This window comes from Melanerpes formicivorus, unplaced genomic scaffold, assembly GCF_026170545.1.
Source record: "Melanerpes formicivorus ecotype bairdi unplaced genomic scaffold, bMelFor1.0.p_v2 SCAF_15, whole genome shotgun sequence".
NCBI lineage: Eukaryota > Metazoa > Chordata > Aves > Piciformes > Picidae > Melanerpes > Melanerpes formicivorus.
In genome coordinates this window covers 19,527,465-19,541,765 of record NW_027142367.1, presented here as the reverse complement: position 1 = coordinate 19,541,765, position 14,301 = coordinate 19,527,465, and the positions used below count along the sequence as shown (strand labels likewise).

Genomic DNA, 14,301 nt, shown 5'->3' with positions numbered 1-14,301 from the left:
CACCAGAAGTTGTTATGCTCTTTTCCTTCTATGGGGATTTGCCATCCTGTCTGGAACAATGTCATTTTCATGCTGTGATGACCTTGCCTGTTGCCTGCCTCTCATTGCTGCCACCTTTTTTGGTTATGATTTTTGTTCCCTTCTGAACTACTGCATTTTCCAATAATTTTCCACTGTGTTCTTTGTCTCTTTTCCTGTTTCCTTCTGTCTCCCCCTGCCACTGACAAGCTGTGGCACTGGCTTAATGAGAAGGTAAATAAACAGGGAGGGGGGTGGGGGGGTGGGGAATGTGATTCCAATTAATGGATTCTGTGGGTTTGGGGGGAGGTCTTTTGGGTTGGCAGCATGAGCACTTCTTAACATGCCTTGCTTCTTAGTCTTTTCTATCCAAGTGTCTTTTTTTTTTGCCCAGCTCTTGCTATAAGCTACTGAAGGTCATAGAATTCTGCCTGAGCTCTTCTCTTTTACTAAACCATTGTTTCAAACAGCAGAATATTGAGTCAGCCCTTCAGTGGGCAGTAGTTTGATTTAGTGGCACTTTTATTTGAGAGCAGTTTATCTTCACCTGATCTCCTCTTGGCAGACATAAAACCAGGTCTCTCCTGGACTGGAGAGCATCAGTCAGTTGACTTCACAGGGGTGTGATGAGGGTGAACTAGGGTTCTGAAGCGAAGTTCTAAGCACTCACAAGTACTGGCTTCAGTAAGGGCTATTAATCATTTCCTTCTGAAGCATCAGACTGGCCTGCACACTCAGTGACACTCAGTGCACAGGAGTGGAATGAGAATACTCACAGTCTCAGAACTAATCTAATGACAGTCTTAAGGGAAGGAAGGGTTGGGTAAAAAAAACCAAAGCAGTTGGTGTAGCTTCTGTTAAATCTTTTGTGTGTCTTTCAAAATGGTGTAATGTGTTTTATGAGAAGTGTGCTTGGTTCCTGGGGTCCACCTTAGTCAGCTAGGGTGAACTCCTCTTCTTGGTAGAACTCTCATCCCAAGAGAAGTTTTGAAACTAATTTGGTCCATGTTTGGCCTCGTGTGTGACACACATCAGGACAACTCCTCAACATTAGTGAGACCTCTCTGGGATTTAGGCAGTGTCATTGCTTCAAACAAGCACAGCCAGTGCTCTGCTCTGGTGAGACCTCACCTGGAGCTCTGTGTCCAGGTCTGGAGCCCCTACTAGGAGAAAGCTCTGGAGGTGCTGGAAGGTGTCCAGAGACGAGTGGTGAGGATGAGCAGAGAGATGGAGCTCCTCTGCTATGAGGACAGACTGTGAGGGAGTTGGGGCTGTGCAGTCTGGAGAAGAGAAGGCTCTAAGGAAACCTAACTGTGGCCTTCCAGTGTCTGAATGTGGACTACAAGAAAGCTGGGGAGGGACTTTTGAAGGTGTCAGGGAGTGATAGGACTGGGGGGGATGGAACAAAAAGGAAGTGGGTAGATTCAGATTGGCTGTTAGGAAGAAGTTCTTCCCCATGAGGGTGGTGAGAGACTGGAACAGGATGCCCAGGCAGGTGGTAGAAGCCTCACTCCTGGAGAGGCTTCTCATTCCTGGTAGAAGCCTAAAATCCTGGCAGTTTTGAAGGCCAGGCTGGATGTGGCTCTGAGCAACCTGCTCTTGTGTGAGGTGTCCCTGCCCATGCAGGGGGGCTGGAACTAGGTGATCCTTGAGGTCCCTTCCAACCCTAACGATTCTGCGATTCGAAGCACAGAGCTGGAGGGGAATACATGTGGCATGTGTGCATCTGCAGGACCTCAGAGTTTCAAAGGTGAAAATCTAGTATGTGAGAGAATAGTTGCAAACCAAGTGACTAAACAGAAACCTGGAAACGTGCTGTGCTCCTGGCAGCACCTTGCATTCTCCCCGACCGCTGCGGTAGTGCTGCAAGGGTCGGGATGGTTACTGTGGTTCTGTAAACACCATCCCATCCTCTTCCATGCAGTAGCTGTTACAACAGAAACCATAGGTCTGGTTTGCATGTTGTGCCAAACACCTGACACACTCTCTCTCTGAAAGCTGTTGAAAACAGAGAACATTCACCATCACAGAGAGTGGTGGTGAATGGTGCCACAGCCAGCTGGCGGCCAGTCGGTAGTGGAGTCCCCCAGGGATCAGTGCTGGGCCCTGTGCTCTTTAACATCTTTATTGATGATCTGGATGAGGGCATTGAGTCCATCATCAGTAAATTTGCTGATGACACCAAGCTGGGGGCAGGAGTTGATCTGCTGGAGGGTAGAGAGACCTCGACAGGCTGGACAGATGGGCAGAGTCCAAGGGCAGGAGATTGAACACATCCAAGTGCCAGGGGCTGCACATTGGCCACAACAACCCCATGCAGTGCTACAGGCTGGGGTCAGAGTGGCTGAGAGCAGCCAGGCAGAGAGGGACCTGGGGGTGCTGGTTGATGTTAGGCTGAACATGAGCCTGCAGTGTGCCCAGGCAGCCAAGAGGGCCAAGGGCATCCTGGCCTGTATCAAGAACACTGTGGCCAGCAGGAGCAGGGAGGTCATTCTGCCCCTGTACACTGCACTGCTTAGGCCACACCTCGAGTCCTGTGTCCAGTTCTGGGCCCCTCAGTTTAGGAAGGAGGTTGACTTGCTGGAAGGTGTCCAGAGAAGGGCAACGAAGTTGGTGAGGGGTTTGGAACACAGCCCTGTGAGGAGAGGCTGAGGGAGCTGGGGTTGCTTAGCCTGGAGAAGAGGAGACTCAGGGGTGACCTTCTTGCTCTCTACAACTACCTGAAGGGGGGTTGTGGACAGGCAGAGGTTGGTCTCTTCTCCCAGGCAGCCAGCACCAGCACAAGAGGACACAGTCTCAGGCTGCACCAGGGGAGGTTCAGGCTGGAGGTCAGGAGGAAGTTTTACACAAAGAGAGTGATTGCCCATTGGAATGGGCTGCCTGGGGAGGTGGTGGAGTCCCCATCACTGGAGGTGTTCAGGAGGAGACTTGCTGGGGTGCTTGGTGCCATGGGTTAGTTGATTAGGTGGTGCTGGATGATAGGTTGAACACGATGATCTTGAAGGTCTCTTCCAACCTGGTCTATTCTATCCTATCCTGTTCTATTCTAACAGTGCCAAGCATGGAAGCCATGGAGACACTGGCACGTCTCTCTCTAGCAGGTTCTTGTGAAGAATGACATGGTCTGGGTGGCAGGTGGGGACTCATGCTGCATGCAGTGTCCAGGCTGAGCAGGCAGAACCAATCTAGAAAATGGGATTTTCAGAACTCCATCAGTTAACTTAGGGTCATAGGATGGGGGCTGTCTGTGTTTCTGAGCAAGATGGTCGAGTTACTTGCTTTGATTCAGTCATAATTGCCCACTCAGGGGAATTTTGAGTGGCCTTTTGCCCTTGAATAGAGTCTGGTGGGTTTAAAATGGCATTTTTGTTTCCTCACTTTGAAATGTTTGTGCTATGTGGGTGACCTACAGCTAGTAAATATGCACAGGAGAAGTGTGGCCAGCAGGTCGAGGAAGATGATCCTCCCCCTCTGCTCAGCTCTGGGGAGACCCCACCTGGAGTCCTGCCTCCAGTTCTGGAGCCCTTATTCCAAGAGGGATCTGGAGGTACTGGAAGGTGTCCAGAGCAGGGCCAGGAGGATGAGCAGAGGGCTGGAGCTGCTCTCCTGTGAGGACAGACTGAAGGAGTTGGGGCTGTTCAGTCTGTAGAAGAGAAGGCTCCCAGGTGACCTCATTGTGGCCTTCCAGTATCTGAAGGGGGCTCCAAGAAGGCTGGGGAGGGACTGCTCAGGATCTCAGGCAGTGATAGGACTAGGGGGAATGGACTGAAGCTGGAGGTGGGGAGATTGAGGCTGGAGGTGAGGAGGAAGTTCTTCCCCATGAGAGTGGTGAAGCCCTGGAATGGGTTGTGCAGGGAGGTGGTTGGGGCCCATCCCTGGAGGTGTTTAAGGCCAGGCTGGATGAGGCTCTGGCCAGGCTGATGTAGTGTGGGGTATCCCTGCCCATGGCAGGGGGGTTGGAACTGGATGATCCTTGTGGTCCCTTCCAACCCTGAATGACACTAGGATACAAACATAACCCTCCATAATTACCATTGATGTTAATGAGGTGCTGGTTTGTTAGCACAGTTTGTGAAGAGCTGAGCTCAGTGAGCCTGAGGTGAAAGTTTGTTCTCAACTACTTGTTGTTTTTTGGCTGAGTTTAGAACTTGGTTGTTTGAAAATGGATGTGTGTATATTTCTATATCCATTTTAGTCTTGGGTAGCTTGCAAAACTAATTTCCCTGTAATTGTTTTGAAGTCTAAAATGTCTTGGGTTTATTTTCAGTTTAGAGATTTGCATCACTGGGTAAGACCCTGGGAATGCATTGCCTTAAAAGAGGTTGAGGGTTGGGGGGGGGGTGGTGGTGGTTAGTTACTGTTTTATTTCAGTGTCATTGGCAGAGATCCTGGGAGTCACTTACAAGCAGTACTGACTCCTGTGGATGAGCAAGTGTCAATAATAATAATATCATCAAGATGAAAGATACATAAATCAATATCACCACCACCACTCCTGAATCTATCAATATCTGTTTAGCTATCTATCTCCCAGGCAGGTGGTGGAGTCCCCATCCCTGGAGGTGTTCAAGAGGGGATTGGATGTGGCACTTGGAGCCATGGTTTAGTTAGTCAGGAGGTGTTGGGTGACAGGTTGGACTTGATAATCTCTGAGGTCTTTTCCAACCTTATTGACTCTATGATATATGTATATATATAAAATGGGGAGATCTGTAATACAGGATACAGATGGAGAGATCGGAGCAGTGGCTGCAGTTAAAAGGCTGCACCATTTTCACTTTTGCCTGTCTTTGAAGGGTATTGCTTGGGACAACACCAAGATAAGTTTCCAAGAATAGAATACAACAGAATAGACCAGGTTGGAAGAGACCTTCAGGATCATCAAGTCCAGCCTATCATCCAGCACCACCTAATCAACTCAGCCATGGCACCAAGCACCCCAGCAAGTCTCCTCCTGAACACCTCCAGTGATGGTGACTCCACCACCTCCCTGGGCAGCCCATTCCAATGGGCAATCACTCTCTCTGTGTAGAACTTCTTCTTAACCTCTAGCTTAAACCTCCCCTGGCACAGCTTGAGACTGTGTCCTCTTGTTCTGGTGCTGGCTGCCTAGGAGATGAGACCAACCTCTGCCTGTCTACAACCTCCCTTCAGGTAGTTGTAGAGAGCAATAAGGTCACCCCTGAGCCTCCTCTTCTCCAGGCTAAGCAGCCCCAGCTTTTTGTGGGGCTTTTGGCAGCAAGAGCAGTGTATAATCACATTGTCTATCACAGTGTTTGTAGCCCAAAGTACACAACAGGTTCAGTTGGGCTGGCATGATCTGTCCTTCCTAGCCTTGTCTAGGGCAGGATTAGGAAGAATTGTGAAGCTCTGCAGTTGCAGCAGTGGTGCTCCCACAGACCTGAGGCCTCAGGCAGGCTGTTCTCTCTCTTTTTTGGCCTGGCTACCCATGTGACTCATTTCCATGTAGCCCTGAGATGTGTCCTGATTACAGACTTGCCTTCTTCTCATCAGATAAGGTGATGATATTCTCAGGCATTAACTGAACTGAAGCAGAATGTTGACAAGTCTGAGAGAAGTCCTGGAGGGGAATGCAGTTAAGCAGTGAAACCATTTAAGGAAAGTAGTCCTCTTTTGGCAATCTTAAGTGGATTGAATGGAAAAACTGGGGTTCTAGTGCCTGTGCAGTGCAAAAGATGCAAGTATCAATTCACAGGTGATGTGTCACACTGCACAGCATGGAGAGCCTGTCTAGGCAGCAGGATTGTTAAACATGACCAGGTTAACATGGTCTGTTGCAGCTCAGGAGGGTTTCCCTCATCACCCAAAAGCTGAAGCAGGGAGTACTTGCAGATCACTGAGGCACACTTCCACTGAATGCAATTCACCTTACTTGGTTCTGCAGCAAGCTGAAATAAGTATTTTAAAGTTGCTGTGTTTCCCTTCCAGACTGTCACCGTTGCAGGCTGCTTTCTGGGGACAGGCAATCACACCTGAGGAACATTTGGGGCCTGTTTTCCAAGTGTGACCTTCTGTAGCTCAGGAGCTTGGCTTTCCTTTGCTTCATTCGGAACGCTGTGGCAGCATCAGCTTCTCACTGTTGACTAACATTTACATTAGAAGCTTGGAAGTGATTGTTCAACTTCCTGATCTCTGACTAATGGGCTAGTCTGTAGTTGGTGTGTCTGTGTTTGTGTGCATGCCTTGGTTTACAGGAAGGATGTAAAGGGGAGGCCTGGCAGGGTTGGGGCGTGAATGAAGTCTGGACCTGATTGGGTGGTAAGTACAAGCACACAGGGATTTAACAGTCTAGCTTAACTGCAGTAACAACCCCTAGGCATTAGTGTGCAAAGGTGAGTGCTTCCTAAGGAACTGTTGTGGGTGAATGTAGAAGAAAGAAGGGAGGTTTAATAGCAAGCACACTGAAGGAGGGCGAGTCAATACAGCCTTCAGTGAATTGTGAATCTGCTTTTAGCTTCTATGATCCTCAATCCAGTCTTCCCCTATGATGTCTGTACCAGTTGTATGGCTTGGATCTGCTTAAGGCTGTGCTTGAGAGATGTAATTTCAGTACTTGTAGGCACACCAGAGCTGGCTTTCAGCTAGCTTGCCTGGGCTCCCTGCCCAAGTAAATAAATAGAAGGTGGACTTGCATGGCTGGGGCTGCTACCTGTGCTGGTACAACTCTAGTAACTAAAGGTGATTTAGGCCTTACATCTTCTGCAGCTGTGCACCTCAGTAGCTGTGTAGGTATCCACCAACCCACAGTCAGGAAAAGATGCCCTGTCTGTCATGGTCCGGTTCAGAGCGGGCTCACGCCCTCATCTCTTGGAGCTTAGTCTGCAGAAGTTGCCACTGTGGTAAAACATGGAAGGCACCCTGCTCCAGCTGCATGGAGATAGGATAGGATAGAATAAACCAGGTTGGAAGAGACCTTCAAGATCATCGTGTCCAACCCATCATCCAACACCACCTAATCAGCTAACCCATGGCACCAAGCACCCCAGCAAGTCTCCTCCTGAACACCTCCAAAGATGGGGACTCCACCACCTCCCCAGGCAGCCCATTCCAATGGGCAATCACTCTCTCTGTGTAGAACTTCCTCCTGACCTCCAGCCTGAACCTCCCCTGGCACAGCCTGAGACTGTGTCCTCTTGTTCTGGTGCTGGCTGCCTGGGAGAAGAGACCAACCTCTGCCTGTTTACAACCTCCCTTCAGGTAGTTGTAGAGAGCAATAAGGTCAGCCCTGAGCCTCCTCCTCTCCAGGCTGAGCAACCCCAGCTCCCTCAGCCTCTCCTCACAGGGCTATGCTCCAAACCCCTCACCAACTTTGTTGCCCTTCTCTGGACTCGTTCCAGCAAGTCAACCTCCTTCCTAAACTGAGGGGCCCGGAACTGGACACAGGACTCGAGGTGTGGCCTAACCAGTGCAGTGTCCAGGGGCAGAATGACCTCCCTGCTCCTGCTGGCCACACTGTTCCTGATGCAGGCCAGGATGCCATTGGCCCTCCTGGCCGCCTGGGCACACTGCAGGCTCATGTTCAGCCTACCATCAACCAGCACCCCCAGGTCCCTCTCTGCCTGGCTGCTCTCAGCCACTCTGCCCCCAGCCTGTAGCACTGCCTGGGGTTGTTGTGGCCAATGTGCAGAACCCGGCACTTGGATGTGTTCAATCTCATGACATCTCAGCAGATGTCATCTGCTGGATACCACTCACTGTGGTGGGCTGGAGTTTCCCCCCAGCACTAAGGCCAACTCACACAATCACTGAGGCTAGCATTTTTGGAAGCCTCTGGGAGAAGCTCCAACGCATTGGATTCAGTGAGTTGATTAAGGTGCCGTGAGTAAGGCTAGCTAGATTTCCATCTCTGACTTTGAGAGTAAGCTTGAAGTTAGCTTGGACTTTAACTAAGAAATGACAAAGGCAACTTTAATTTTTAATAACTTCAGAATAAAGCTGATGCTATCAAATCCCTATCCCCTGGACATCCAGTGTTTTTCCAACGGTAAGTTTTCTTTCTGACCCTTAAAACAGGGACTTCTATTTCTTGCTTCTCTGGCATAATCCACAGGTGTCTGTGAGGTCTGCAAGGGCACAGTCAATCCTGTTTCCAGTCTTCTATCTGAGAAGGTTACAACCCCATGTAAAGCCACTCAGTTTTCCAGACAGCTGCATTACTGCTCCAGGCAGGTAACCCCTTCTAGCCCTGGAAAGGCATTTTTGATGGCTGAAATACTTCAGCAGTGCTGAAAGGTGTTAAACATAGCTAAGGCAAAAGACTGCAGATTCCTTCAGCTTCATAGTATCACAGAATCTGTCAGGGTTGGAAGGGACCACAAGGATCATCTAGTTCCAACCCCCCTGCCGTGGGCAGGGACACCCCACACTAGATCAGCCTGGCCAGAGCCTCAGCCAGCCTGGCCTTAAACACCTCCAGGGATGAGGCCTCAACCACCTCCCTGCACAACCCATTCCAGGGCTTCACCACTCTCATGGGGAAGAACTTCCTCCTCATCTCCAGCCTGAATCTCCCCACCTCCAGCTTCATTCCATTCCCCCTAGTCCTATCACTCCCTGAGATCCTGAGCAGTCCCTCCCCAGCCTTCCTGTAGCCCCCTTCAGATCCTGGAAGGCCACAATGAGGTCACCTGGGAGCCTTCTCTTCTGCAGACTGAACAGCCCCAACTCCTTCAGTCTGTCCTCACAGCAGAGCAGCTCCAGCCCTCTGCTCATCCTCCTGGCCCTGCTCTGGACACCTTCCAGTACCTCCAGATCCTTCTTGTCATAGAGGCTCCAGAACTGGAGGCAGTACTCCAGGTGTGGTCTCCCCAGAGCTGAGCAGAGGTGGAGGATCACCTCCCTTGCCCTGCTGGCCACACTTCTGCTGCTGCAGCCCAGGCTCTGGTTGGCTTTGTGGGCTGCAAGTGCAGACTGAGAGCTCCTGGTGAGCTTCTCCTCCCCCAGCACCCCCAAGTCTCTCTCCTCAGGGCTGCTTTCCAGCCAGTCCCTGCCCAGCCTGGATTTGTGCCTGGGATTGCCTCCACCCAGCTGCAGGACCCTGCCCTTTGTCTTGTTGAACCTCCTGAGGTTGGCTTGTGCCCACCTCTCCAGCCTGTCCAGGTCCCTCTGGATGGATCCCTTCCCTCCAGCTGTCTGCTGCACCACACAGCTTGGTGTCATCAGCAAACTTGCTGAGGGTGCACTCAATGCCACTGTCCATGGCACTCACAGAGATGTTGAACAAGCCTGGTCCCAGGACTGATCCCTGAGGGACTCTGCTTGTCCCTGGCCTCCACTGGGACTCTCTGAATTCCTTTCTGCAGGGCATAATCCAGTGCAGATTTTGTTGCACAAGCTTTCTGGCTCACTGCCTTGTTTTAAAAGGATATTGCTTTCTTCACAACTGTGAACAGCAGTTCCAAAATGCTGAATATAATCCTTGTGCTGATCCAGATCAAAAAGGAGCTGGTTGTTCCAAAGATGGAAGTTCAAAAAGAGTTGCTTGATGTATATTAGCTGCTCAGATGCTGCAGGATAAGCATCAAGGGAAAACAAAATCCCTACTTTTATTTCAGATAAGAGATGGAGGTGGGTTGGAATTTCCCCCCCAACATTCAGTGTTCATCAATTCAATCAGTACATAGTTCTGCTGACTCCTTGGTTACTCCAGAACCAATTTCCTGTGTAAGGGTGAGGGTAAATAGTGAAGCAAGAGCTAATATCAGCAATCAGCAAGCACATTGGTAGTTTTTGTAACTAAAAGGCTACCTGCTTAATTGCTGACTGTCTCATTTGTACACACTTGGAGATAACTTCATCTACTGCACCCTGGCTTTGCCTTCAGTTCTCTTGAAGCACAAATTGAACAGGTGTTCTTCTACTGGTTTTTCCTGCATTAATACCAGATGGAGTAGATGTAGCCTTGGTATAGGAAAATATATCTGCTCATGTTTACATGGGCCCTCCCAGCATTTTAGGTGAAGAGCTGAGCTGTGTGTGGACAGAGCTCAGCTTGCACTGTTCTGGATCACTCTTGGTAGCCATCTTGCTGAGGGGTTCTGTTTTAAATGACAGGATCAGAATTTCTCTCCTCTGAAGCAGTATCACTCTGTGGACAGGGGGCTCTGAGCAGCCTGATCTAGTGTGAGGTGTCCCTGCCCATGGCAGGGGGGTTGGAGCTGGGTGATTCTCGAGGTCCCTTCCAACCCTAACAATTCTGTGGTTCTGTGTATGGGTCAGACCGTTCCTAAACCAACAGAACAGAGCATACACACCTGCTTTCCTGTCGCAGTGTCACAGGATCACTTAGGTTGGAAAGGACCTCGAGGATCATCGAGTCCAACCTATCAACACAGAGCCCATGACTAGACCATGGCACCAAGTGCCACGTCCAATCTCCTCTTGAACACCTCCAGGGATGGTGATGATCACCAAGGTAGAAAACCTCCAGCCTCATGACAATTCCAAAGGTGATGATGAGCAGCTTTAAAACTTTGGTTCCTCACAGCAGTACCTTGGTTGTCCTTTAGATGGCTGTGAATCCAATCTGACAGCCATCATTGTGCTTCACATCACTTGATAGCTGTGAATCCCTGTGCAGAGGGTCTCTGTAAGCTTCCAGGTTGTTGAGGGGCCAGCAACAGCGGCAGACGTTCAGGTTGGTGGATGTCGTGAGTGCTCGCCTCCCTGGCTTTAGTAAGTGAGTGTTGAGTTACTGCTTGCTTTGCAGAGAGCTTGCTGTGTCTTGTGGCCATGTGTAAATGTTGTGTGGAAGAACCATGTGTCCTGCCATGGCCTTAATCACGCTAACATCCCCCGTTAACTGTTCAGCTCCCAGCTTGGGCGCAAGTGCGGTTTGGTCAGAGCCCGTGCCTGTGAGCGGGGCCAGCAGCAGCCCCACGGCGCCTCGCTGTCACTGAAGGTTGGTTCATGAGCTGTGGTTTCTCTTTTCTTTTCTGCACAGATGATCGTGTGGCTGGAGAAAATGCTGGATAAAATAATCAGCATTTTCATCATATTTCTGCTAGTGATAGGAACACTCCTGCTGGGCCTGCTCCTCACTGCAAAGGTACAGTGTGCTGGGCAATGTACTCAGACAGCTTGCTTTAAATGCTGAGGGGGCTGCTGGTGTTTGTGTAAAATGGTGTAGCTGGAAGGATTTGTACAGCAGTAACTCCCAGCTGTGCTCTGTTGCAGATGACCTTGTTCATAGTATCAGTCAGGGCTGGAAGGGACCACAAGGATCATCTAGTTCCAACCCCCCTGCCATGGGCAGGGACACCCCACACTAGATCAGCCTGGCCAGAGCCTCAGCCAGCCTGGGCTTAAACACCTCCAGGGACAGGGCCCCAACCACCTCCCTGGACAACCCATCCCAGGGCTTCACCACTCTCATGGGGAAGAACTTCCTCCTCACCTCCAGCCTGAATCTCCCCACCTCCAGCTTCATTCCATTCTCCCCAGTCCTATCACTCCCTGAGATCCTGAGCAGTCCCTCCCCAGCCCTCCTGTAGCCCCCTGCAGATCCTGGAAGGCCACAATGAGGTCACCTGGGAGCCTTCTCTTCTCCAGACTGAACAGCCCCAACTCCTTCAGTCTGTCCTCACAGGAGAGGTGCTCCAGCCCTCTGATCATCCTTGTGGCCCTTCTCTGGACACCTTCCAGCACCTCCAGATCCCTCTTGTCATAGGGGCTCCAGAACTGGAGGCAGTACTCCAGGTGGGGTCTCCCCAGAGCTGAGTAGAGGGGGAGAATCCCCTCCCTCGACCTGCTGGCCACACTGCTCCTGCTGCCATTCCAGGACTGTTTGTTTAAGATATTTCTATTTATTTGTATTTATATGTTTGTTTTCATACATGACAGCACTGATAGAATAAAATAGAGCTGACCAGGTTGGAAGAGACCTTCAAGATCATCGAGTCCAACCTATCATCCAACACCACCTAAACAACTCAACCATGGCACCAAGCACCCCATCAAATCTCCTCCTGAACACCTCCAGGGATGGGGACTCCACCACCTCCCCAGGCAGCCCATTCCAATGGGCAATCACTCTCTCTGTGTAGAACTTCTTCCTAACATCCAGCCTAAACCTCCCCTGGCGCAGCCTGAGACTGTGTCCTCTTGTTCTGGTGCTGGGTGCCTGGGAGAAGAGACCATCATCTGCCTGTCTACAACCTCCCTTCAGGTAGTTGTAGAGAGCAATAAGATCACCCCTGGTTTGGAAGTACAAACCTTATTCTGGTAAAAGAATTAGCAGCTTACAAACATATGACAGGAGCAGATTGGTTCTGCATTCTGTTACACTTCCCTTGTCAGCAGCACAGCCACTTAGAATTATCTCAGTGTGCTTATCAGAGGCATGTTTAGAAACTGCTGAAGGTGCCTCTGTCAGCACTTTGTGTAGTTGCCAGCAATAACCTGATGGTATCCTGTTGGGAGTTTAAATGTGGTGAAGTTGGTGATCAGATGTTCTCTGGCACTGACTTTTGGGCCGTGGTTGGTGAGGTTTCTGCTCACCAGAAGAGGTCACTCATGTACTTTACCTCCCTCTTTTCTTCTTTTTAAATGGAGCTACATTTGTACTCTAAACAGTCAGTGGAGATTGAATGCTTGACTTCAATAGTTACAGAACAAAAGTCAATGAATTCTAATGTCAGTCTCCCTTTTCCAAACTGTAATGTTCATAGTATCACAGAATCAGTCAGGGCTGGAAGGGACCATAAGGATCATCTGGTTCCAACCCCCCTGCCATGGGCAGGGACACCCCACACTAGATCAGCCTGGCCAGAGCCTCAGCCAGCCTGGCCTTAAACACCTCCAGGGACAGGGCCCCAACCACCTCCCTGGACAACCCATTCCAGGGCTTCACCACTCTCATGGGGAAGAACTTCCTCCTCCCCTCCAGCCTGAATCTCCCCACCTCCAGCTTCATTCCATTCCCCCTAGTCCTATCACTCCCTGAGATCCTGAGCAGTCCCTCCCCAGCCTTCCTGTAGCCCCCTGCAGATCCTGGAAGGCCACAATGAGGTCACCTGGGAGCCTTCTCTTCTCCAGACTGAACAGCCCCAGCTCCTTCAGTCTGTCCTCATAGGAGAGGAGCTCCAGCCCTCTGCTCATCCTCCTGGCCCTTCTCTGGACACCTTCCAGCACCTCCAGATCCTTCTTGTCATAGGGGCTCCAGAACTGGACACAGTACTCCAGGTGGGGTCTCCCCAGAGCTGAGCAGAGGGGGAGAATCACCTCCCTTGCCCTGCTGGCCACACTTCTCCTGCTGCAGCCCAGGATCTGATTGGCTTTGTGGGCTGCAAGTGCACACTGAGAGCTCCTGGTGAGCTTCTCCTCCCCCAGCACCCCCAAGTCTCTCTCCTCAGGGCTGCTTTCCAGCCAGTCCCTGCCCAGCCTGGATTTGTGCCTGGGATTGCCTCCACCCAGCTGCAGGATCCTGCACTTGGAACCCCCTGAGGTTGGCCCAAGGTCCCTTTGCATGGCCTCCTTTTCCTCCAGCTGTCTGCTGGACCGCACAGCTTGGTGTCATCAGCAAACCTGCTGAGGGTGCACTCAGTGCCACTGATCAGTATTTAGATCTGAAAGCCTCCAAAGTTGTGCAAACATTCCTGCCTGGAGCTTCCTTACATTAATAAAAGAAACATTAAGGTGTTCATAAAAGGTGACCTTTATCATTCTTATTGAGGAAGTAATTTGGCACTTCATAACATGGGTGGTCATCTTAAAGCTTAACATTCATTAAGAGGACACAGTCTCAGGCTGCACCAGGGGAGGTTTGGGCTGGAGGTTAGGCAGTTCTACACAGAGAGAGTGATTGCCCACTGGAATGGGCTACCCAGGGAGGTGGTGGAGTCACCATCTTTGGAGGTGCTCAGGAGGAGACTTGCTGGGGTGCTTGGTGCCATGGGTTAGTTGTTTAGGTGGTGTTGGATTGGTTGATGGGTTGGACACGATGATCTTGAAGGTCTCTTCCAACCTGGTTGTTTATTATTAGTGGTTACACTTCTGTAAGCTGAGACCTAAAGTGTCTGTGAAACTGTGCTGTATCTTTTAGTGCTTCCCTTGACTATACTGCTGCACTGTTGATTTATTTCCCCCCACCCCACTGTGATAAGGTTTAAATTCCCATTTGCTATTAGTAGTCACTCAGAGTGTGTGTAAAATAGTCACAACAGTCTGATCATTATATTGACTACATTTGGGGGGTTAGTGCTGCTCATTCTTCCTAATGAGCTGTCTGCATTGGAATAATTATTCCTTAAGTGTACAGATGGG

The 14,301-nt window shown here is 50.4% G+C and overlaps 1 protein-coding gene across 3 annotated transcripts in view; it reads left to right on the top strand.

The window, feature by feature from the left end:
- Positions 1-14,301, top strand: part of TMEM245 (transmembrane protein 245) — a 63,457-nt gene that overhangs the window by 21,340 nt on the left and 27,816 nt on the right. The window contains exons 7-8 of one of the 3 annotated variants that reach the window (XM_068147745.1): positions 229-252; positions 10,982-11,086. The exons of 1 other annotated variant lie outside the window; for it this stretch is intronic. In XM_068147745.1, coding sequence (XP_068003846.1) covers positions 229-252; positions 10,982-11,086 — 129 coding nt within the window. The remainder of the gene's footprint in view (positions 1-228; positions 253-10,981; positions 11,087-14,301) is intronic. One more of the 3 variants, XM_068147746.1, reaches the window with a different exon arrangement.